Raw genomic sequence first — 24,870 nt, forward strand, 5'->3', positions numbered from 1 at the left:
GAGAGATTTCAACGCAAGATTGTGCGGATGGTGGATAAAGAACCTCGACTAACATCCAAACAAGATCAAGCTGCCCTGCAGTCCGAGGGTACAACAGTGTCAACCCGTACTATCCGTCGACGTCTGAATGAAAATGGACTGTATGATAGGATACCCAGGAAGACCCCACTTCTTACCCCGAGACAAAAAAGCCAGGGTGGAGTTTGCCAAAACTTACCTGAGAAAGCCTAAAACGTTTTGGAAGAATGTTCTCTGGTCAGATGAGACAAAAGTAGAGCTATTTTGGCTAAAGGTTGTGCAACCAAGTATTAGGCTGAGGGTGCCAATACTTTTGTCCGCCCCTTTTTTGGAGTTTTGTGTGAAATGATCAATGATTTGATTTTTGCTTCATTCTCTTTTGTGTTTTTTCCTTGCAAGCAAATTAAATGAAGAGAATAATACCAAAGAATTTGTGATTGCAATCATTTTCAGGAAGAAACTGAGTATTATCTGACAGAATAGAAGGGGTGCCAATACTTTTGGCCAGCACTGTATGTGCTGGCATTAGTATGCATACATCTCATTGGCTAAAGGTAATTTTGTCTACACCCAGCTTTTGGATTTAGGAATCTCTCACTTTCTAGTTTCGTTTCTCTTTCTTATGTTTTCTCTAAGTCTTTAGACAAAGACATTCCAAAGACTCCTCATCTCACACACACATACTGGCTCACACTGCATTTAAGAAAGCAGAATATGGAGTTAGAATATCCAAGATGGAGTCAGGATAGATAAATATACATCCTGCTCTCACACTAGTACGAAGTGACGTATACCATTTGCTGCTATGATAGAAAGGTGTCAACGTGCAGAGCCTCTCAGCTGTGATAGATGTCAGGATACGCAGCTTGTTGCATATAGGGGTCGTGTAGTTTTAGAAAGGTCAAAGAACATATGATGATCACTTCCTATATCACCTAAGATAAGCAAATGAACTTCATAGCTGGAGCATAAACCAATGGAACAAGGCTGCTGGTTGGATGAATCACCTTTTCCATTATGTGGACGGGTCACTTTCATGTAGGACGATGGCACCTGAATGCACTTTGGGAAGAAGACAAACTGGCATAGACATTGTGATAAGGCAATATTGTACTGGGATCATGTGGATGTGAAACATAAAACCTACTGAAAAATTGTAAAGTGTCTATTTTATGGCAGCAGGATTCCCTATTTGCAGCAGAATGATTGTTGTATTCCTCAGATCATTCCTGACTGACTGAAGAGATCACGGCAATGACTTGTCTCCAAAACCTTAGATCTCAAACTGATTGATCATCTGTGGGATGTTCTGGAAAAACAAGGCCGATCCATGGAAGCCGCACCAAATGACTTACAGGAGGTAAAGGTCCAGGTAAAAAGAAAGAGCCTTTTTGGCTTCACAGAGCCTATATAATACTAGGCCAGTGAATTCAATATAATGGCTGATCAGTGCATGTACAGTCATGGCCGAAAGTGTTGGCACCCTTGAAATTGTTCCAGAAAATGAAATATTTCTCCCAGAAATTCATTGCAATTACACATGTTTTGTTATACACACACGTATATTTCCTTTGTGTGTATTGGAACAACACAAAAAAACTGAGAAAAAAAAAAAAGCAAATTGGACATAATTTCACACAAAACCCCAAAAATGGGCCAGACAAAATTATTGGCACCTTTTTCAAATGCGGGTAAACAACTTTGTTTCCAGCTTGTGATGCTCATTCAAACTCACCTATGGCAAGTAACAGGTGTGGGCAATATGAAAATCACACCTGACACCAGATAAAAAGGGAAGAAGTTGACTCAGTCTTTGTATTGTGTGTCTGTGTGTGCCACTAAGCATGGAGAACAGATAAAGGAGAAGAGAACTGTCTGAAGACTTGAGAACTAAAATTGTTGAACAATAATCAACAATCTCAAGGTTGCATGTCCATCTCCAGAGATGTTGATGTTCCTTTGTCCACAGTGCGGAACATAAATCAAAAAGTTTACAATACACCATTTTATGGGTGCTTCTCACAAAGAAGTTGAGCCTCATCCAGACAACTGCAATTTTATCCATTTTATATTCCATATTCAGGCAGAAGTTCATGGTCTGATTGTCCTTGTATGCTCTGTTATCCATTGCTTGCTATAATAAAAATCTGAATGAATAATTCTGAACAAAAAAATTATGTGTAAAGTGAATAAAAAAAATGTAAATCCCAATGGCCGAACTACGGAAACATGGAGGAATGTCCAGAATCAAAGAGGAGGGATCTGGACCAGAAAACAGTGAAGATGTGCAACACCGTGACAACCAGCACAGCAGAGTCCTGCATACACTGAGGCCCCTGATCATGTGACCCCTGACTCCTCCCCTCCTGTGACCTCATCACAGGTCCTGTGCGCACAGAACAGCCATATATGTGGTGGCGGCTCTGCAGGTGGAGGTATGTGGAGATTCCCCCATTACTATTAACCCCCTTAGTGCTGCGGTCACATTCCAGGAGACAGAATGTGTTCCCGTCTGTGTCGCTATATCAGGATCTGTCTGTATTGGATTAGATTGGGTCACTTCCCTCCTGACGTCGCTCGCTGCTCTGTTACTGTACAGTCCCCATTATGGCCGTCGCCCGCTCCATGTTGTCACTATCAGGAGATATTAATGTTCTATCATTATCTGTTACTGACGTCCCCGATTCTGCCGTCCCGATCTCTGTGAATGTTCCCGGCACTTTATAACTTTGTCTTGTTTTTCTGAAATATTTAAAGGGGTATTCCCAGCTCCAAGATCCTATCCCAATATATAGTAGGTGTAATAAAGATTCAGATATTTTTGATTTTCCTTTTAGATTTGTTTTGTGTTTTTGATGCTGGATTGGAGATATTCTGTGATAAATCTCTGTATGTGACTATAATGTGATTGTGTGTTATACCGGGTGCAGGACGGGGCCATGACTGGATGTAGTGATCATGTGAAGCCGGTAACAGCTCCGGAGATTTCTTACATGGGATCTTTATGATGTTACATCGTCATCTTCTCATTCAGGTCCCTACAATATCGGATCCTCTCAGTGGAGATCTTCTATATAAGAGAATTCTCCTGATTGACCCGTCAAGGATGGATAGGGACAGGGACAAGATGGCGGAGAGGATATTACACCTCACTCTAGAGATCCTCTTCCGGCTTACTGGAGAGGTGAGAGATTCTGATGAGGTCACATTACATCATTTTTATCTATGGGAATAACAGATGGACAGAACTGGAGAGGTGAGGACTCTGGAAATGTCTGTAGTGAGATTTATTAATGTATCTCTCCATAACCAGGATTACATAGTAGTGAAAAAGACCTCTAGTGATCGTTGTCAGGCCCCTGTGTCTGAGGGATGGGGAAGACCCCTGAGCCCAATCACAGGGCCTCCACCTCACCCCCTGAATTGTGAGGACATCAATGATCAGAAGATCCTAGAACTCACCTACAAGATGATTGAGATGCTGACTGGAGAGGTGACACTGCTCGGAATACTGGGACATTATACAGTAAAAATATGAAGGGGTCGAGGGGATGACAGTATCATTGTATGTGTTAGGTTCCTATAAGGTGTCAGGATGTCACCGTCTATTTCTCCATGGAGGAGTGGGAGTATTTAGAAGGGCACAAAGATATGTACAAGGACGTCATGATGGAGGTTCCCCAACCCCTCACATCACCAGGTAATAGACAGGGCTAAATATACACGGCCTATAATTATCTGTAGGTAAAGAATGAATTCAGCCCCTGTATGTGTTTTCTCCAGTTCTATCCAGTAAGAGGACAACACCAGAGAGATGTCCCCGTCATCTTCTTCAACAGGACTGTAAACAAGAAAATCCCAATGTTCCTCAGGATCATCAGGTAGATGGAGAGAAGGTGTCATGAGATCTCCGCTATGATGTGTAGACGGCTGTGAAGGTCTTGTGTTCAGTCTTGCACCAGTATTATACACTGAATGGCCAATTTATTAGAGACATCTGTGTTCTCCGAATTGAAAATTTTCTGTGTGGAAATTAGAACCATGGCCCCAGGGTGCATCAGAAAATGAATCAATCACTTCTCAGTGTGAATCTTCATTAGAATGGGAAGATTTCACAATCTGAGTGACATCAAATGTGACATGTTCATCGTTGCTAGGGTCTCGGCACATATTTCAACAAGTTGCCAACCTCATGGTTACGTCTCTACAAGCGTCTATGATACCTGTAAATCTATTTTCATGCTTTTATTTCAGCCTCATGAGTATTAGTACGCATGAAACTGAATGAACAACGAACAGAAGATGAAAGAAAAGCCAGGAATTGAACATGAGGTCAGAGCTGTGTGCCCACCCCCTCCCCTGCGGGAGAGAGCAAGAATTGATATTATAGTGCCAAAGCTGCAGAGTGAGCAGTGCTGTCTGTCCTTACAGTTTTATTAGCATCAGTACAGTCCAGGACCCAGAAATAAGATGTTGTGAGGTCATCACCTCTATAGTATGACTGATCATAAATCTATCAGAGAAGGTGCAGTTGGTGATGAGTGAGGAAGAGGTACTAAGTTAGGTTTATTTTATGCTGCACCCTGGGGCTATTAAGGGGGTCATCCAATAGCGGACAACGCCTTTGCAATAAGAACAGGAAATCTCTTGGTTTGTTATTGCAGCGAAGCTTATTCTAGAGGTTACACTAATGGCTGTGAAAAACATAAGACTAAAGTCTGCTGGATCAACCAACAGTCTGATATGTATGGGGCTGCCCAACTCTCCCCCAACAGATGATGTCTGGGAATTCAGTCTGCTGAATTTCAGAGGCTGATTCTCTTTGTTCTCGCAGAATATAAGCCGCCCCGAGAAAAGTAAATCAGTGTCTCTCTCATAGAGAACACAGCAGCGCTCGGGCAAACGTTCCTGTGTACGTGAGAGTCAGGGGTGATGACCGACGGCTGAATGGTTGTATAGCTGACCCCTATCTAATATGGTTGGCGGCCATAAAGGGATTGTCCGGTGAAAAGTTATCATTTATCCCCCAGAACATTTATCCCCCTGATAACTTGCTGATCGGTGGTTGTCCAACCACTGGGACCAGCACCAATTGGCAGAACGGGGAACTTTTATTCTCACTACAAAATGGAGCAGCTACAGGAAAAAGCCAAATTTAGCACTCGGCAGCCCTGTAAGGAATGAATAGAGGGTTGGTTGCACATGCGCACCTCTGCGCCATTTAATAGTGATAAAAGTTCTCCGTTCTGCCTATCTGTGCTGGTGCCAGCAGTCGGGCACCCACCAATAACCAAGTTACCACCTATCCACAGGAACTTTTTTTGACTGAACAAACTGTTTCACTCTATCCATGCTTGGAAGCATTATGTTTCCTGTTTAAATAGTGAGGTCTTAGCATTATTTAAACCTATGTACTATAAAGCTGAGAAAATGTAAATTACATACTCCTCCTTGGCTAAAAATACTTATGTAAAATATGCTGTGTGATCTCTGCTCTTGGTGTTTTTACATATAATGGTGTCTAGAGTACACTGAGAAAGTTGTGATTGAGGAAAAACATCCAACAAAAGGTGATTTGAGGACGAAAACAACTCGTTGGGAAGATATTAGGAATCGTTCCGATCAACAGGTGCCAGGGAGGCTAGTCCTGATATGGCGCACCCCAATAAGTTTGCAAAGTTGACAGATGAGGGGGGTGTCGGTACAGGGGTAGCACTGCTGAAGCAAGGCATGTCCTCTGAAAGCCGGAGGTGTGTCCGCTCCAGTAAGGGGTGAAATAGGAGAGCAGGGCAGGCCAGGTCGGTGCTGGTAGTGGGGGACTCAATTATTAAGGGAACAGATAGGGCAATCTGTCACAAAGACAGGGATCGTCGAACAGTGTGCTGCCTACCTGGCGCTCGAGTCCGGCACATCGCTGATCGGGTTGACAGATTACTGGGAGGGGCTGGTGAGGACCCAGCGGTCATGGTGCACATTGGCACAAATGACAAAGTTAGAGGTAGGTGGAAGGTCCTTAAAGATGATTTCAGGGAATTAGGCTGCAAGCTTAAAGCAAGGACCTCCAAGGTGGTATTCTCTGAAATACTACCTGTACCACGTGCCACGCCAGAGAGGCAACGGGAGATTAGGAAGATAAATAAGTGGCTCAGGAACTGGTGTAGGAAGGAGGGGTTTGGGTTCCTGGAGAACTGGGCGACTTCTCAGTTGGCTACAGATTCTACGCTAGGGACGGGCTGCACCTCAATGGGGAGGGTGCAGCTGTGTTGGGGGAGAAAATGGCTAGAAGGTTGGAGGAGTGTTTAAACTAGGGATTGGGGGGGAGGGTATTCATTTTATAGGTGGGGAAGATAGTGCAGATAGTGACCTGGGCACTAATAAAGAAATTGGGGGTAGGGTTAGAAGAGTCAATATAGTAAGAAGTAATAGTGGTACAGAGAGATACATAAAATGCATGTACACTAATGCCAGAAGCCTCACCAACAAAATGGAGGAATTAGAATTAATTTTGTTGGAAAATAATTATGACATGGTGGGGATATCTGAAACATGGCTGGACGAGAGCCATGACTGGGCAGTTAATTTACAGGGCTATAGTCTGTTCAGAAATGACCGTACAAACAAGCAAGGGGGGGGGTGTTTATGTGTAAAATCATCCTTAAAACCCATCTTGTGTGAGAATATATGTGAATCTAATGAAAATGTAGAGTCCCTGTGGGTGGAGATAAGGGGAGGGGGAAAAAGTAATAAATTACTGATAGGGGTTTGTTATAAGTCTCCAAAAATAATGGAAGCAGCGGAGACTATCCTCATAAAGCAAATAGATGAAGCAGCGACTCAAGGAGAAGTCATTATTATGGGGGACTTCAACTACCCTGAAATACATTGGGGAACAGAAACCTGTAGTTCAAGCAAAGGTAATAGGTTTTTTACAACTTTGAGAGACAATTACCTTTCGCAACTGGTTCAGGACCCAACAAGAAGGGGGGCACTGCTAGACCTAATATTAACCAACAGGCCAGACCGCATATCAAATATACGAGTTGGGGGTCACTTGGGTAATAGTGATCACAAAATAATAAGTTTTCATTTATCCTTTAATAAGATGTGTAGTAGAGGGGTTACTAGGACACTAAACTTCAGGAAGGCAAATTTCCAACGGTTGAGAGATGATCTTAGTGCAATAAACTGGGATGATATCCTGAGACATAAAACTACACAAAGCAAATGGGAGACATTTATTAGCATCCTGAATAGGACCTGTGCACAATATATACCCTATGGGAATAAACATGCTAGAAATACGAGGAAACCATTATGGCTGCATAGAGCTAAAGGGTGCAACAATTGACAAAAGAAAAGCATTTAGAGAACTAAAGCAAGTAGGTAGTGATGAGACATTAAATAAATACAGAAAATTAAATAAATTCTGTAAAAAACAAATCAAGGCAGCAAAGATTGAGACAGAGAGACTCATTGCCTGAGAAAGTAAAAATAATCCCAAAATATTCTTTAACTACATAAACAGTAAAAAACTAAAAAATGATAGTGTTGCCCCCCTTAAAAATAGTCTGGGTGAAATGGTGGATGAGGATGAGGAAAAAGCCAATATGCTAAATGATTTTTTTTCAACAGTATTTACACAAGAAAATAGCATGACAGAAAACATGATCAGTGATCACAGAAATTGTCCATTAAATGTCACTTGCTTAACCCAGCAGGAAGTACGGAGGCGTCTAAAAATCACTAAAGTTGACAAATCCCCGGGCCGGATGGGATACACCCACGAATATTGCAGGAATTAAGTAACGTCATAGATAGACCATTATTTTTAAACTTTAAAGATTCCATAATAACAGGGTCTGTACCACAGGACTGGTATATAGCAAATGTGGTGCCAATATTCAAAAAGGGGACAAAAACTGAACTTGGATATTATAGGCCAGTAAGCTTAACCTCTACTGTGGGTAAAATCCTGGAGGGTTTCCTAAGAGATGCTATAATAGAGTATCTGAAGAAGAATAACCTCATGACACAATATCAACATGGGTTTACGAGGGACTGTTCCTGTCAAACTAATCTGAACAGCTTTTATGAAGAGGTAAGTTCCGGACTGGACCCAGGAAATGCAGTGGATGGTGTGTATATGGACTTTTCAAAAGCTTTTGATACGGTTCCACACTAAAGGTTGATACATAAAATGAGAACAATGGGGATAGGGGAAAATATATGTATGTGGCTCAGTGATAGGAAACAAAGGGTGGTTATTAATGGAACACACTCAGACTGGGTCTCAGTTAACAGTGGGGTACCACAGGGGTCAGTATTGGGCCCGCTTCTTTTTAACATATTTATTAATGACCTTGTAGGGGGCATACAGAGTAATATTTCAATATTTGCATATGACACTAAACTCTGCAGGGTAATCAATACAGAGGAGGACAATTTTATATTACAGGAGGATCTATGTAAACTAGAAGCTTGGGCTGATAAATGGCAAATGCGCTTTAATGGGGATAAATGTAAGGTAATGCACTTGGGTAGAGGAAATAAAATGTATAATTATATGCTTAATTGTAAAACACTGGGCAAAACTGTCACTGAAAAAGACCTGGGTGTATTGGTGGACGACAAGCTTACGTTTGGTGGCCAGTGTCAGGCAGCTGCTGCAAAGGCAAATAAAATAATGGGATGCATTAAAAGAGGCATAGATGCTCATGAGGAGAACATAATTTTACCTCTATACGAGTCACTAGTGCGACCACACTTAGAATACTGTGTACAGTTCTGGTCTCCGGTGTATAAGAAAGACATAGCTGAACTAGAGCGGGTGCAGAGAAGAGCGACCAAGGTTATTAGAGGACTGTGGGGTCTGCAATACCAAGGCAGGTTATTACACTTGGGGTTATTTACTTTGGAAAAACGAAGGCTTAGGGGTGATCTTATTACTATGTACAAGTATATGAGGGGACAGTACAAAGACCTTTCTACTGATCTTTTTCTCTGAGGCCTGAGATGGGGTAAAGGGGGCATCTTCTACGTCTGGAGGAAAGAAGGTTTAATCATAATCACAGACGGGGATTCTTTACTGTAAGAGCAGTGAGACTATGGAACTCTCAGCCGCATGATGTTGTAATGAGTGATTCACTACTAAAATGGAAGAAGGGCATGGATGCCTTTCTTGAAAAGTATAATATTACAGGTTATATATACTAGATTCCTTGATAGGGCGTTGATCCAGGGAACTAGTCTGATTATCGTATGGAGCCTGGAAGGAATTTTTTTCCCCAATGTGGAGCTTGGTGTTTGCCACATGTTTTTTTTTTTGCCTTCCTCTGGATCAACATGTTAGACTGTGGGTTGAACTTGATGGACTTAGTCTTCCTTCAACCTTAAAAACTATGTTACTATGTTAACAGGTGGAGCACAGTCATGTAAACTGAACATGGTGCCCAACTAATGTGTCTAAATGCACTCATCGTTCCTTAGCACAGATGGGCTACAACACCAGATGACCAGTGACATTGATGTCTAAGGGAAATAGAAAAACTAAACTTCATCGGGCAAAGTAGCGATCCTGTTGAGATGGAACAATATTCCTGATTAACTATTTATTCGTTTAATGCAATCTATGACCCAATGAATTGCTGAGGTTCTGAAGACCAAAGAAGACCTTTTGTGTTACGTGATGGATGTCTCTAATAATCTGGCCATTCAGTATATGTTTTATACTTGGTGGAGATGACAGGATAAAGCTGATCATAGACATTAGATGTTGTCTGGATCTTCTCACAGTTTTCTGGTTATGGAGACTGCTGGTTAGAATTAAGATCTGACAGGTTGGATTTATACCGAAGCCCTGCTTCTATGTGATAACTGCTGCTGTTATTTTTGGTCGTCATACAAAGTTTTCATGTGTCTGTGGCTTTTCCCATATTTGTTTCAGGGTAAAGATCTGATCCATATTAATACTACAGAGACCTACGTGAGAGGTGATGAGCGGTGTAAAGAGGAGATTCCTACAGATAACAGCACAGGTGAGTAGTAACCACTAAATGGCGAGAAGTCACAGATTCTTCTTATTTACTGTGCCTAAAAAGTAGTTCCCGATTACATGTAGGGTATTGGCGCACTCAGAAGAAATTGTGCAACAAACTGTGCAGGCCATTTTTTCCATTTAGCCCTTATAAAAATTAAAAACTTGGGGCTAAAACAACATTTTAGTGGTAAAAATGTAATTATTCTTTCTTCATTGCCCAGTGGTATGAAACTCTATGAGGCACATGTGGTTTCAACATGCTCACTGCACCCTTAAATTAATTCAATGAGAGGTGTATTTTGTAAAATGGGGTCACTTATGGGGGTGCTGCCCCTCAGGGACTCTACCAATGTGACATAGCACCCACAAACCATTCCTGTAAAATCTACACTCCAATTTGTCGCTTCTTCCCTTCTGAGCTTTGTACTGTGCCTCAAAAGTAGTTTTCGACCACACCACAAGGGGTATTGGCATACTCAGGAGAGATTACATAACAATTTTTTTCATTTTATCCTATTATCCCTTTTGAAAATTGAAAAATTGGGGCCAAAGCAACATTTAGTGGAAAAAAATTGTAATTTTCTATTGACTCAGCTCAATGTTATACAGTTCTGTGAATCGTCAGAGGGTTAAAACTGTTCACTGCACCCCTAGATTAATTCCTTAAGAGGAGTAGTTTGCAAAATGGGGTCACTTGTGGGGATTTATAATGTTTTGGCATGTCAGGGGTTTTTCATATGTGACATGGCATCCGCAATCTATTCCAGCCAAAATTGCGCTCTAGAACTCAATTAGCGCTCCTTCCGTTCCAAGCCCTGCCGTGCGCCCAAACAGTAGTTTTCCACCACATATGGGGTATCAGCGTACTAAGGAGAATTCACACAACAAATGTTGGGGTCAATTTTCTACAGTTACCCTACTCAAAAGGAAAAAATTGTGGCTAAAGCTACATTTTTGAGGTAAAAATGATTTTTTCATTTTCACGGCTCATTGTATTAAAATTATGTGAAGCATCTGTGGGTTCAATGTGCTCACCACACCTCTAGATAAATTCCTTGAGGGGTGTAGTTTCCAAAATGAGGTTAATTTTTTAGGCACATCAGGGGCTTAGCAAACGCGACATGGCGTCCACTATCTATTTCAGCCATTTTGCCCTCCAAAAGTCGAATGTTGCCCCTTCCATTCCGAGCCCTACTGTGCGCCCAAACACTAGTTTTCTACCACATATAGAGTATCTGTGTAAATAGGGAAACAGGAGTACACTCATAACTGTGGGAGTACTGTGCCAAAAAAGCTCTTTGTGTATTCTGCACCCATATCTTTGGGAGTATTTTGCTAAAAAGCCGCTGTGTGTACTCTGCACTTCCGCCTGTGGGAGTACTGTGCCAAAAAGTCACTGTGTGTACTTTGCACCCTCGCCTGTGGGAGTACTGTGCCAAAAAGTCACTGTGTGTACTTTGCACTCTCACCTGTTGGAGCACAGTGACAAAAAGCCATTGTGTGTACTTTGCACCCTCGCCTGTGGGAGCACTGTGCCTTTAAGCCATTGTGTGTACTTTGCACCCCCGACTGTGAGAGTCCTGTGCCTTTAAGCCTCTGTGTGTACTCTGCAACCCCCGTCTGTGTGTACTTTGCAACCCCCCTCTGTGTGAGTACTGTTCGAAAAAGCCTTTGTGTACTCTGCAGCCATGTCTGTAGGAGTAGTGAATATAATTCAAATTGAATGGTCGACACTCTGTTCAGTCATGGTGCACTTGAGGAAAATAGCAGTATGAAAAAAAGAAATCCTGGCACTCACGTGTTGATTAATGCTCATTTAATAGAAATCCACACAATGTTTCAGCCCATCCCAGGCTTTTCTCAATTGTGGAGTAACATACACAACAGGGTTTTGTATAAAGCAAATTCAAGGAAATGACATCATGATCATTAACATAAGTTAACATACCGTTATATGAAAAAGTTTGGGCGCCCCTATTAATCTTAAGCTTAATGTTTTATAAAAATTGGTGTTTTTGCAACAGCTATTTCAGTTTGATATATGTAATAACTGTTGGACACAGTAATGTTTCTGCCTTGAAATGAGGTTTATTGTACTAACAGAAAATGTGCAATCTGCATTCAAACTAAATTTGACAGGTGCATAAGTATGGGCACCCTTATCATTTTCTTATTTTAAATACTCCTACCTACTTTTTACTAACTTACTAAAGCACTTTTTTTGGTTTTGTTAGCTCATTGAGCTTTGAACTTCATAGCCAGGTGTATGCAATCATGAGAAAAGCTACTTAAAGTGGCCACTTGCAAGTTGTTCTCCTGTCTGAATCTCCTTTGAAGAGTGGCATCATGGGCTCCTCAAAACAACTGTCAAATGATCTGAAAACAAAGATTATTCAACATAGTTGTTCAGGGGAAGGATACAAAAAGTTGTCTCAGAGATTTAACCTGTCAGTTTCCACTGTGAGGAACATAGTAAGGAAATGGAAGAACACAGGGACAGTTCTTGTTAAGGCCAGAAGTGGCAGGCCAAGAAAAACATCAGAAAGGCAGAGAAGAAGAATGGTGAGATCAGTCAAGGACAATCCTCAGACCACCTCCAGAGAGCTGCAGCATCAACTTGCTGCAGATGGTGTCACTGTGCATCGGTCAACTATACAATGCACTTTGCACAAGGAGAAGCTGTATGGGAGTGTGATGCGAAAGAAGCCGTTTCTGCAAGCACGCCACAAACAGAGTCGGCTGAGGTATGCAAAAGCACATTTGGAGAAGCCAATTTCTTTTTGGAAGAAGGTCCTGTGGACTGATGAAACCAAGATTGAGTTGTTTGGTCATACAAAAAGGCAATATGCATGGCGGCAAAAAAACACAGCATTCCAAGAAAAACACTTGCTACCCACAGTAAAATTTGGTGGAGGTTCCATCATGCTTTGGGGCTGTGTGGCCAATGCCGGCACCGGGAATCTTGTTAAAGTTGAGGGACGCATGGATTCCTCTCAGTATCAGCAGATTTTTGACAATAATGTTCAAGAATCAGTGATAAAGTTGAAGTTACGCAGGGGATGGATCTTTCAGCAAGACAATGATCCAAAACACCGCTCCAAATCTACTCAGGCATTCATGCAGAGGAACAATTACAATGTTCTGGAATGGCCATCCCCAGACCTGAATATCATTGAACATCTGTGGGATCATTTGAAGAAGGCTGTCCATGCTCGGCAACCATCAAACTTAACTGAACTGGAATTGTTTTGTAAAGAGTAATGGTCAAAAATACCTTCATCCAGGATCCAGGAACTCATTAAAAGCTACAGGAAGCGACTAGAGGCTGTTATTTTTGCAAAAGGAGGATCTACTAAATATTAATGTCACTTTTCTGGTGAGGTGCCCATACTTATGCACCTGTCAAATTTTGTTTGAATGCAGATTGCACATTTTCTGTTAGTACAATAAACCTCATTTCAAGGCAGAAACATTACTGTGTCCAACAGTTATTACATATATCAAACTGAAATAGCTGTTGCAAAAACACCAATTTTTATAAAACATTAAGCTTAAGATTAATAGGGGCGCCCAAACTTTTTCATATAACGGTATGTTAACTTATGTTAATGATCATGATGTCATTTCCTTGAATTTGCTTTATACAAAACCCTGTTGTGTATGTTACTCCACAATTGAGAAAAGCCTGGGATGGGCTGAAACATTGTGTGGATTTCTATTAAATGAGCATTAATCAACACGTGAGTGCCAGGATTTCTTTTTTTCATACTGCTATTTTCCTCATATAACTGTAAGAGAAAAACACAAATATTTAAACAAATCATCATAGAAATACAAATAATAGATATATACAATAAACATATATCATCACTAAATCCCTGGGATGGGATGAAACGTCTTGTGCATTCCTCTTAAACGAGCATTAATCAACGCGTGAGTATCAGGATTTCTTTTTTTTTGCTGTATGAGTAGTGGGCATAAAAATATAATTGTACTCTGCAGCCGTCTCTTTGCGAGTAGTGTGCCTAAAAAATAATTCTACTCTGCCGCTGTGTCTGTGCCATTTGTGGGCCTAAAAAATAATTTTATTCTACCGCTGTGTCTGTACCAGTAGTGTATACACCAATATTATCCCAACTATGTGGCTATAAAGCCGCACTACCATACAACAATCCAATAAACAAGCTTTACCAATGGGCCAAATCTATATTCAATTTTAATTTTATTAATAAAAGATTAAAAGCATAACATAAAAATGAGACAAACCACGTATATTGCACAGGGTGGTTAAACCCGGATAGTAGCTAAAAGGTCTATACCATCAATACAATTTGAAAGGTACCAATATAGATCAGTGAGTATACAACAACAAAGGTTTGGGTGATGGATGCTTTAAGAATCATACAGTTTATAAAGGTGTATTAGTTAGCAACCTAGTGGTCATCATCTTAAATATGCATTCATAATTGTATATTAATCGAACCATATTAATAAGACTAGCAGCAGATCATGCCTCCATTTATATTGGTAAGACTGGCAGCAGATCATGTCTCCATCTATGCCAGATAACAATCATCCATATATAGCATGTAAAGTAAGTATAAACATGAGGATAATATACCACACTGTTACCTCTGTAGTAGCTCCAGAAACCCACCACACCCGATGCGCGTTTTGCACTGAAATGCTTCGTCCAGCGTTTGACCCCTGGACGAAGTATTTCAGTGCGCAATGCGCATTGACATGCGCATCGGCTTGTCTACAGCCAACATGGGGAAGCTAACATTCATTAAAATGAACCAGGCGTGGATCCCACAGGACTTGTCCATACCTTTTAGCTGACTGGTCAACTATACCAGCCGGACCCAGCCAGTGTTCAACTCTGTTTGCCATTTGTTTAATTTGGGTGCCTCTCTAAATAAAAAAAACTGTGTGTGCTACTTCGTCCACTGCCCCTTCCACCTACAACACCATGTCCAACTCCTCCACCTCCTGCTACAGTTGGACCTCCGCCTGGTTCTAGTTTTTTTTTTTTTATCAAATCTATGTTCTTATAAGTCAGTTCCCTAAAAAAAGAAAGCCCACCCAAACACCCTCCCCCAACAAAAACAGTGTTGGATTGCTCCTCCCTTGCCTCTTCCATCTACATCACCATGCCCTGTCCACCTTCTTCTCCACTTGGATCTACACCTCTTGGTTCTAGATTGCTATTTGTAGTTATATTAATTCTAGGCTCTTTTAAATCAGTTCCATAAAAATAAATATATATATACCACACTAAAAAAAAAAATAAATAACAAACACAGTGTTGAATCACTCCTCCCTTGCCTCTTCCAGGCTGAGTTTTTGGATGTACAACACCCTATACTTCCAATATTACATGGACTACCTAAAATCCACAAACAAGATGGTATTCCCCTGATGAGACTCATTGTCTCAGGAATAGGATCGACTAATGAACATTTATGTGAATCGTTGGACTCACTGTTGCAATCACTGGTCCATAGAATTCCGAGCTATATTAAAGACTCACGTGATATCCTCAGGGTTTTTTCACAAAAAAAGTGGACAGCCGATTACACCTGGCTATGTTGTGATGTAATATCACTATATACATGTATTCTGTACTGTGTAGCTATGCAAGCTCTCAATTTTCATTTGGTCAAATATAGTAACTACTCTGAGGATTTGATCAATTACAATCTGCAAGTTACTTATTTTCTACTAACTCACAATTTTTTCTCCTTTGATCAGGATTATTATTTACAACGATCAGGCGTGGCGATGGGTGCCAAATTTTCACCTTCCCTCGCCAGCCTGGCCATGGCTTTTTGGGAGTTAAATTTTTTGTTTTCTTCATCCAACAAATTTTCATAATCAATTGTCTGGTATTGCAGATACAGTACAGACCAAAAGTTTGGACACACCTTCTAATTTAAAGATTTTTCTGTATTTTCATGACTATGAAAATTGTACATTCACACTGAAGGCATCAAAACTATGAATTAATACATGTGGAATTATATACTTAACAAAAAAGTGTGAAACAACTGAAAATATGTCTTATATTCTAGGTTCTTCAAAGTAGCCACCTTTTGCTTTGATGACTGCTTTGCACACTCTTGGCATTCTCTTGATGAGCTTCAAGAGGTAGTCACCGGAAATGGTCTTCCAACAATCTTGAAGGAGTTCCCAGAGATGCTTAGCACTTGTTGGCCCTTTTGCCTTCACTCTGCGGTCCAGCTCACCCCAAACCATCTCAATTGGGTTCAGGTCTGGTGACTGTGGAGGCCAGGTCATCTGGCGTAGCACCCCATCACTCTCCTTCTTGGTCAAATAGCCCTTACACAGCCTGGAGGTGTGATGGTCCAGCTAAACGCAAACCGGATGGAATAGCATGCCTCTGCAAGATGCTGTGGTAGCCATGCTGGTTCAGTATGCCTTCAATTTTGAATAAATCCTCAACAGTGTCACCAGCAAAGCACCCCCACACCATCACACCTTCTCCTCCATGCTTCACAGTGGGAACCAGGCATGTAGAGTCCATCCGTTCACCTTTTCTGCGTCGCACAAAGACACGGTGGTTGGAACCAAAGATCTCAAATTTGGACTCATCAGACCAAAGCACAGATTTCCACTGGTCTAATGTCCATTCCTTGTGTTCTTTAGCCCAAACAAGTCTGTTTTGCTTGTTGCCTGTCCTTAGCAGTGGTTTCCTAGCAGCTATTTTACCATGAAGGCCTGCTGCACAAAGTCTCCTCTTAACAGTTGTTGAAGAGATGTGTCTGCTGCTAGAACTCTGTGTGGCATTGACCTGGTCTCTAATCTGAGCTGCTGTTAACCTGCGATTTCTGAGGCTGATGACTTGGATAAACTTATCCTCAGAAGCAGAGGTGACTCTTGGTCTTCCTTTACTGGGGCGGTCCTCATGTGAGCCAGTTTCTTTGCAGCGCTTGATGGTTTTTGCAACTGCACTTGGGTACACATTCAAAGTTTTCCCAATTTTTCGCACTGACTGACCTTCATTTCTTAAAGTAATGATGGCCACTCGTTTTTCTTTACTTAGCTGCTTTTTTCTTGCCATAATACAAATTCTAACAGTCTATTCAGTAGGACTATCAGCTGTGTATCCATCAGACTTCTGCACAACACAACTGATGGTGCCAACCCCATTTATAAGGCAAGAAATCCCACTTATTAAACCTTACAGGGCACACCTGTGAAGTGAAAACCATTTCCGGTGACTACCTCTTGAAGCTCATCAAGAGAATGCCAAGAGTGTGCAAAGCAGTCATCAAAGCAAAAGGTGGCTACTTTGAAGAACCTAGAATATAAGACATATTTTCAGTTGTTTCACATTTTTTGTTAACTATATAATTCCACATGTGTTAATTCATAGTTTTGATGCCTTCAGTGTGAATGTACAATTTTCATAGTCATGAAAATACAGAAAAATCTTTAAATGAGAAGGTGTGTCCAAACTTTTGGTCTGTACTGTATATTGATGACATTTTTTTATTTGCCATACCAGACTTTATGAAATATCTTAATTCCAATAGTTATAATTTAAAATTCACTCCCAAACATGACTCCACATATTTTTTTTTTTAGATTTGGAATTACATGGTGTACACGATCAATTAATATCTACTAGAACCCATTGTAAAACACGTGGAAATAAAATACTTCACGCTACCAGCAGTCACCCTAAACATACAATTAGGTCTATTCCTGTAGGAGAATTTACTTGAATTAAAAGAAATTTAATAAGGATGAAAATCTAGAGATGGAATTGAAATATTCTATTAACAAATTAAAAAATAGAAAATATCCTGGACACTTAATCGAGCTTTAAATATTGGGCAAAATAAAAAACGCAGTGAGCTTATTTTTTCTGATAAGAATATACAGCAAAATAAGTCATCAAAAAATAATCATCAAAAAGATAATCAAGGTTATAGACTGAAACTATTTGTATGTTTTCAATACAGTCCGCATTTTTATAAAATTAGACACATTATTAATTTTATGCTTGCCTATCCTTTATGAGGATCAATCCTTAGCTGCAGTTCTAAAATTTGATTGTAATGTAGTTGCTAGAAGGGCCCCCACGCTTGGAAACATGATATCTCCCAGTATGTTTGTACCAAAAAAAAACAGAAAAACATGGCTGGAATGCTAAGGTAAAACGAAGATATTTCATAATAAGGAGAATCTTTTAAAATTTTACATCAAACAATATATTAAGTGCAACTCATTTAATGTTGTATATAAAATGAATTGCTCTTTGTGCAACAAAGCATATGTAGGATGTACATCCCGAAAATTAAAAACTAGGATATCAGAACATCTTTATGATATTTCAAATACTTCTAATACAAGTCACAACATTTCATCAGTAGCCAAACATTTTATTTCCCAACATTCTCGTAACATTGGGTCTCTCCAGGTATATGGAATTGAACAGGTGATGAAACCAATATGGGGAGGAGACATCAGACGATTTCTTCTCACACGTGAAGCTTTTTGGATTTATAATTTGGGTACAAGAGCTCCCAATGGTCTGAATAGACGTAACAAAATCATGTTTCACTATTAATTTTGAAAAGTCATTATATTTATGTTATATATTGTGACAAAGTCACTGGTAAAGTGCTGGAGGGGGAGATATGTTTCCCTGAGGCTGTTGGCGTCCGTGAACTAAAACCATTACGCTTTCTCCAGCATGTTATTTGTTGAGAGGGGTTAACTCCATAGTAAAGGGAATGTTTTTTTGTGAATGACCATTGTGTAGGGTGGGAGGTCATTCACCACCTGAACCATGTGGAGTTGCTGAACTCTTTTCAGGCGAATCCCAGCTACCACAAGGACTGCGTTCTTTGTTTTACCATTTTTGCTTTGCTTTCCTGTGTTGCCCAGCGGGCTGTGTTTTATTTTTACGGACTAATGGTTGGTCTATGCCACACTATTAATAAACCAACCAAAGATTTAAAAAGACGGTGTACCTGTGTCTACCTCCGTGTGCAGCCGAGTGAGCGATCTACCACAATATTTTTTATTTTCTTTATTATGTAAATGATTAAATGATTTTATGTTTATAATATATGTTTTTTTCCAGTATATATATATGGGTTGCATTTATGAACTGTGAAGGATCATGTGTTGTAGTGGGACCAAACTATTGGTTCAGGGTTCCTTAAGAGCATTGTCGGAATCAGAGGGTTTTAGCTTTGATAAAGAACGCTGCGGCGATCGAAACGCGTCGCTTTTCCTTTGGATCAAGTGCGCTTCAAGAGCATGCTATGGACTAAATAAACTTTGGATATTTTTCTAAGCTGGAATATTTCTTCATTTCTATTTGAATTACTCCTCCCTTGCCTCTTCCACCTACACCGCCAGGTCACATCCTCCTCCATTTGGACCTACGCCTCCTAGTTTTGGTAATTCCTGGTTCTTGTAAGTCATTTCCATTAAAAAAAATAAAAACAGCAACATGAAAAAAAAAAAAAAAAACACACCACAAAAACACTGTTGAATTACTCTTGGAGCTCCACCTCCTGGTTCTAGATTGTTATTTTTCGTTTAGCTAATTCTATGTTCTTTTAAGTCAATTCCCTAAACCCCCCAACCCCAAAGAAAAACAAAACACAAAAACAGTGTTGGATTCCTCCTTGCCTGCCTCTTCCAGCTACACCGCCACGTGCAGCACTTCCACCGCCACGTGCAGCAGTTCCACCTACTCCACCTCCTCCTCCACTTGGACCTCTTCCTCCTGGTTCAAGATTATTTTTTATATCTGCTCTGCTTAGCGTATGGACGCAGCTGTAGGTGCAGTATTAGGTTTTGTGTATGTGCAGTTTTCCAAAAAGTCTCTCTATGTGTACTCTGCACCCGTGTCTGTGATAGTGCTATGCATACCCAAAAGTTTTTCTAATCTACAACCCTGTTTGTGGGAGTCATGTGCGTCAAAGCAAATTTTTCTACTCTTATGCACCTATGTCTCTGGTAGTACTGTGCATTAAATAAAGATTTTCTACTCTTATGCACCCATGTCTGTGATAGTGCTGTGCATAAAAACAAATTTTTCGAATCTGTAACCGTGTTTGTGGGAGTACTTTGCCTAAAAACGACTTAAAAAAATGAGGAGAGCATCAAATAAGGGACGTGGGCGTGGCTCTCAAATTCTTGCTTTTGGCCATCTTGTTGTGTTTCTTCTTGTTTCAGATTGGTATCATCTGCTGGAAATGAGTGTTCACTCTGTTCACATGCATCTCTTCCACAGTCCACAACATGCTAGCTGCTTTCTATGCATTCCTTTACCGAACCCGAACGTCCATGGGTTCGCTCATCCCTAGTTACTAATTCTTCGTACACAGAGGTGTCCGTAGCCTTTAAACTAGGTGATCTATGAAAAATGCAGTTACTGACAACAATGGCTAGCAGAGGACCATTACAGATAAAAAGAAAGTATAAAGGACGACTTCTCCTTTCTTATGTCCTCTGCTTACAACCATGAAAAAAAAATACAAAACCCTATACTTGTTCTAAAACCACAGCATATTTGTACATACGTATTTTGACCATACTGCTCTTCCTACGTACCCTTTTCTTGTCAAAATTGCATGTAACTTTCAGAGAGTGTATGACACAGACACCACCTAATAGCATTGACTTACAGGCCCCTTTATGACATTCCGATGAACATGTTACTGCAAAATGATTGGTGACAGGCGCAGTGAAACATGAAACTACGGAGAACACAGCTTCGACAGTCGTGAAGAATTGAAGCACACAACTTGGTGGCTATAATCATAATGTATTAGTCTCTGCTTTTTGTTTAACAGTTTTAGTCAGTTGATAATTGAATTACAAGTTATATATTGAAATGTTATAAAAATATAGTAATATTAATATTCTTTCAAGACAGTGTTACTGAAATATGATAAAATCAGTTTTATCTTCGGCAGATGACCGTACCCAGAACTCAGATGGACATCTAATATTTTCAGATTTTACCGGAGAAAATGGTATTGCACCAGATACACGTGCAGAGCATGGCATTATCCTAGTTATGCCTCCAGCCCTTCTCAGAAGAAATCTGCCATCTGATCCTTTTCAACAGGTCATTTCTTCTGCTTCAAAGATTGATGCGCAGAATAAAAGTCACCGAAAGGTTGTTGAACATCCAATAGATCACATACGGGAGAAACCATTTTCTTGTGCAGAATGTGGTGAATTTTTTTCAGAGAAATCACATCTTGTAACACATCAAAGAATTCACACAGGGGAAAACACATTTTCATGTTCTGAATGCAGGAAATGTTTTATTCGGAAAACAAATCTTGTTATACATCAGAGGACTCACACAGGAGTTAAGCCATATTCGTGTTCAGAATGTAAGAAAAGTTATAGCGAGAAATCCAAACTTATTACACATCAAAGGATTCACACCGGAGAAAAGCCATTTTCATGTCCAGAATGTGGGAAATGTTTTAATCGGAAAACAAATCTTGTTAGACATAAGAAAACTCACACAGGGGAGAAACCATTTTCTTGTTCAGAATGTGATAAATGTTTTCCAGAGAAAGCACATCTTCTTATACATCAGAGAAGTCACACATCGGAGAAGCCATTTTCATGTTCAGAATGTGGGAAATGTTTTAATTGTAAATCATATCTTGTTACACATCAGAAAATTCACACAGGGGAGAGACCTTTTTCATGTTCAAAGTGTGGGAAATGTTTTATTGAGAAATCAGATTTTATTAGACATCAGCAAACTCACACGGGGGAGAAGCCGTATTCATGTTCAGAATGTGGGAAATGTTTTAATCGGAAAACAAATCTTGTTATACATCAGAGAATTCACACAGGGGTCAAGCCATATTCATGTTCAGAATGTGGGAAAAGTTATATTGAGAAATCCAAACTTATTACACATCAAAGAATTCACACAGGGGAAAAGCCATTTTCATGTTCAGAATGTGAGAAATACTTTGTTTGGAAATCAAGTCTTGTTAAGCATCGGAGAATTCACACAGAGAAGTAGTAATTTTTTTTTCAAATCATTTTATTGACAATATATTGCAAAAAAAATAAAAGTTCCATTAAAGTAACATCACACGTCTAGAAGTGAAAAGAAAAGTTAGAACACTGAATGATTACTATATGTATACATTTACCAATGACCATTTGATATTGAAAAGCAATTATCGCAATAATACACTGATATATGAAGCATGTATGTGAAATCTTTAACAATTATATATACTGCATATCTGCAGCTTAAAAAGGTTGTCCAGTGTTGCTCTTTTTCTGCGTTATTTTAGGCTGGCCATGGAGACATGCTGCTATACTTGATTAAGACAGTTGGAATCCATTCAACGCCCAGCTAGTCTCATTTATTCGATAAGATGGAGGGCTACATAGTAGATGTCCAAACTGGGAACTGACATGCATGATGACTGGTGGATCCAAGAGCTGAGGTCTTCCTGCTCCACCAATGTATACAACTTTACATGCATCCTGAGGAGGCAGAAACTGTTGAAATTGGAATTGCTGGCAGGAGGTAGGACTGTTCAGCTACAGGTTCTTCCAGGTCATAGGCCCCACAGCAGTCTCTACTGGATAAGAACAATTGAGAATCAAATAATCTCCTTGGGAACAGTCCCGATTACGTACAGCAGGGCCGACCCAAGGCTGATATTAGATCCAGAGTAAGAGAGATGCATTGGACAACCCTTTTCAAACTTGTTACCAATATTTATTAAACATCTGCTTTTAAAACTTATATCCTTGTATTTGACTCTACCTTTCTTTTTATTCTTTAGATATTAAGCTATTGCTTTATAGTCTAAACAGCTAAGGGAGATCTGTAGGCATTTGTATAGTAATAGTTAAGGCAGAATTAGAGTTGGAACCAGAAGTTTCCATACACTATATAAAAAGACAGATATGCATGTTTTTCTCAATATCTGACATGAAATCAGAATAAACCTTTCCTGTTTTAGGTCAATTAGGATTACCATAATTTTTATTATTTTCCAATTGCCAGAATAATGAGAGAAAGTGAATGTTTTAAGGCATTTTTATTACTGCAAAGTCAAAAGTTTACATACATTTCATTAGTATTTGGTACCATTGCCCTTAAACTGAATGACTTGTTTCAAACGTTTGGGACATCCTTCCACAAGCTTCTCACAATAGTTGGTCGGAATTTGGGCCCATTCTTCCTGACAACACTGGTGTAACTGATCCAGGTTTGTAGGTCGCCTTGCTGGCACCTGCCTTTTCAGCTTTGCCCATAAATTTTCAATAGGATTGAGATCAGGGCTTTGTGATGGCCACTCCAAAACATTGCCTTTGTTATCCTTAAGCCACTTTGTTAAAATTTTGGCAGCATGCTTTGGGTCATTGTCCATTTGGAAGACCTATTTCCGCCCAAGCTTTAACTTCCTGACTGATATCTTGAGATGTTGCTTCAGTATTGCCACATAATCTTCTTTTCTCATGATGCCATCTATTTTGTGAAGTACACCAGTCCCTCCTGCAGCAAAACAACCCCACAACATGATGCTGCGACCCCCGTGTTTCACAGTTGGGTCATTAATGAGGTCATTATGCCCAAAAAGTTCAATTTTAGTTTTATCAGACCACAGGACATGTCTCCAAAAATTAAGGTATTTGTTCCTGTGTGCATTTGCAAACATTAATCTGGGTTTTTATGTTTCTTTTGGAGTAATGGCTTCTTCCTGGCAGAGTGGCCTTTCAGCCCATGTTGATACTGCACTCGTTTCACTTTGAATATTGACACAATCTTACCAGCTACCACAATCATCTTCACAAGGTCTTTTGCTTTTGTCCTTGAGTTGATATGCACATGTAGGACCAAAGCACGTTCATCTCTGGGACACAGAACCCGTCTCCTTCCTGAGTGGTATGATGGCTGGATATTGCCATCTTCTTTGTACTTGCGTATAATTGTTTGTACAGATGAACAAGGCACCTTGAAATTGTACCCAAGAATGAGCCAGACTTGTGCAAGTCCACAATTCTCTTCCTGATATCTTGGCTGATTTCTTTATACTTTCCCATACACAAAGAAGCAGTGTGTTTCAGGTGTGCATTAAAATACATACACAGGTGGGTCTCTAATTAATCAGAAGCTTCCAAACACATGACATCATCATATGGGCAGTCCAGAATTGTTTAAAGGCATAGTAATCTTAGTGTATGTAAACTTTTTACTTTGCAGTAAGTAATAATAATGTCTTAAGACATTCTCTATCATTATTCTGTCATTTGGCAAATATTCAAATTTATGGTAATCCTTATTGACCTAAAATGGGAAAGGGAAAGGTTTATTCTGATTTCATGTCAGATATTGAGAAAAACATGCATATGTGTCTTTTTATATACTGTATGTAAACTTCTGGTTTCAACTGTAAATAACCATAGGACTGTTGAGAAGTGATGATTGAAAATGTGCATCTTTTTTTCTTTTTCTTTTCAGCAACACATGTAGGAAAATTCTTCACCCTGTGAGCTGATTTTTAATTGACGTGAACATTATAAAGGGGTCCCAAACTTAATACTTTTAACCCCTTCACGATGTGGCCAATTTTTGTTTTTTCCTCCCCTTCTGGAGAAATTGTGAAAAAAAAATGAAATTTTTACATAGTTTATTGGGAATTGTTTTTATGGTGTACATTTTCTGGTAAAAATTACCTTGCAATATGACTCTGCTCATCAGTACAATTACGGCGATACCAAACATGTCCAGATTTTTTATTATTTTAGTGGTGAAAAAAAATCAG

At 39.8% G+C, this 24,870-nt stretch overlaps 1 protein-coding gene across 1 annotated transcript; it reads left to right on the plus strand.

Annotated features, from left to right (window-relative positions):
* The first annotated feature begins 2,394 nt into the window (after window positions 1-2,394).
* On the plus strand, window positions 2,395-22,923 carry LOC141271994 (uncharacterized). The gene is made up of 7 exons (XM_073682264.1): window positions 2,395-2,453; window positions 3,053-3,202; window positions 3,332-3,511; window positions 3,595-3,718; window positions 3,802-3,899; window positions 9,962-10,052; window positions 21,007-22,923. The coding sequence occupies exons 2-7, from the start codon at window positions 3,125-3,127 to the stop codon at window positions 22,101-22,103; spliced, it is 1,668 nt and encodes a 555-aa protein (XP_073538365.1). The 5' UTR covers window positions 2,395-2,453; window positions 3,053-3,124; the 3' UTR covers window positions 22,104-22,923.
* Window positions 22,924-24,870: the final 1,947 nt, after the last annotated feature.

Source organism: Phyllobates terribilis, unplaced genomic scaffold, assembly GCF_046119375.1.
Source record: "Phyllobates terribilis strain yellow unplaced genomic scaffold, ASM4611937v1 Scaffold_5__5_contigs__length_657084704, whole genome shotgun sequence".
Lineage (NCBI taxonomy): Eukaryota > Metazoa > Chordata > Amphibia > Anura > Dendrobatidae > Phyllobates > Phyllobates terribilis.

Excerpts from the sequence above, each read along its gene's own strand:
- LOC141271994 (XM_073682264.1), top strand. The coding sequence starts at position 3,125 with ATGGATAGGGACAGGGACAAGATGGCGGAGAGGATATTACACCTCACT. Across the intron at positions 3,900-9,961 it reads ATGTTCCTCAGGATCATCAG|GGTAAAGATCTGATCCATAT; the intron begins GTAGATGGAGAG and ends TATTTGTTTCAG. Across the intron at positions 10,053-21,006 it reads TCCTACAGATAACAGCACAG|TTTTATCTTCGGCAGATGAC; the intron begins GTGAGTAGTAAC and ends TGATAAAATCAG.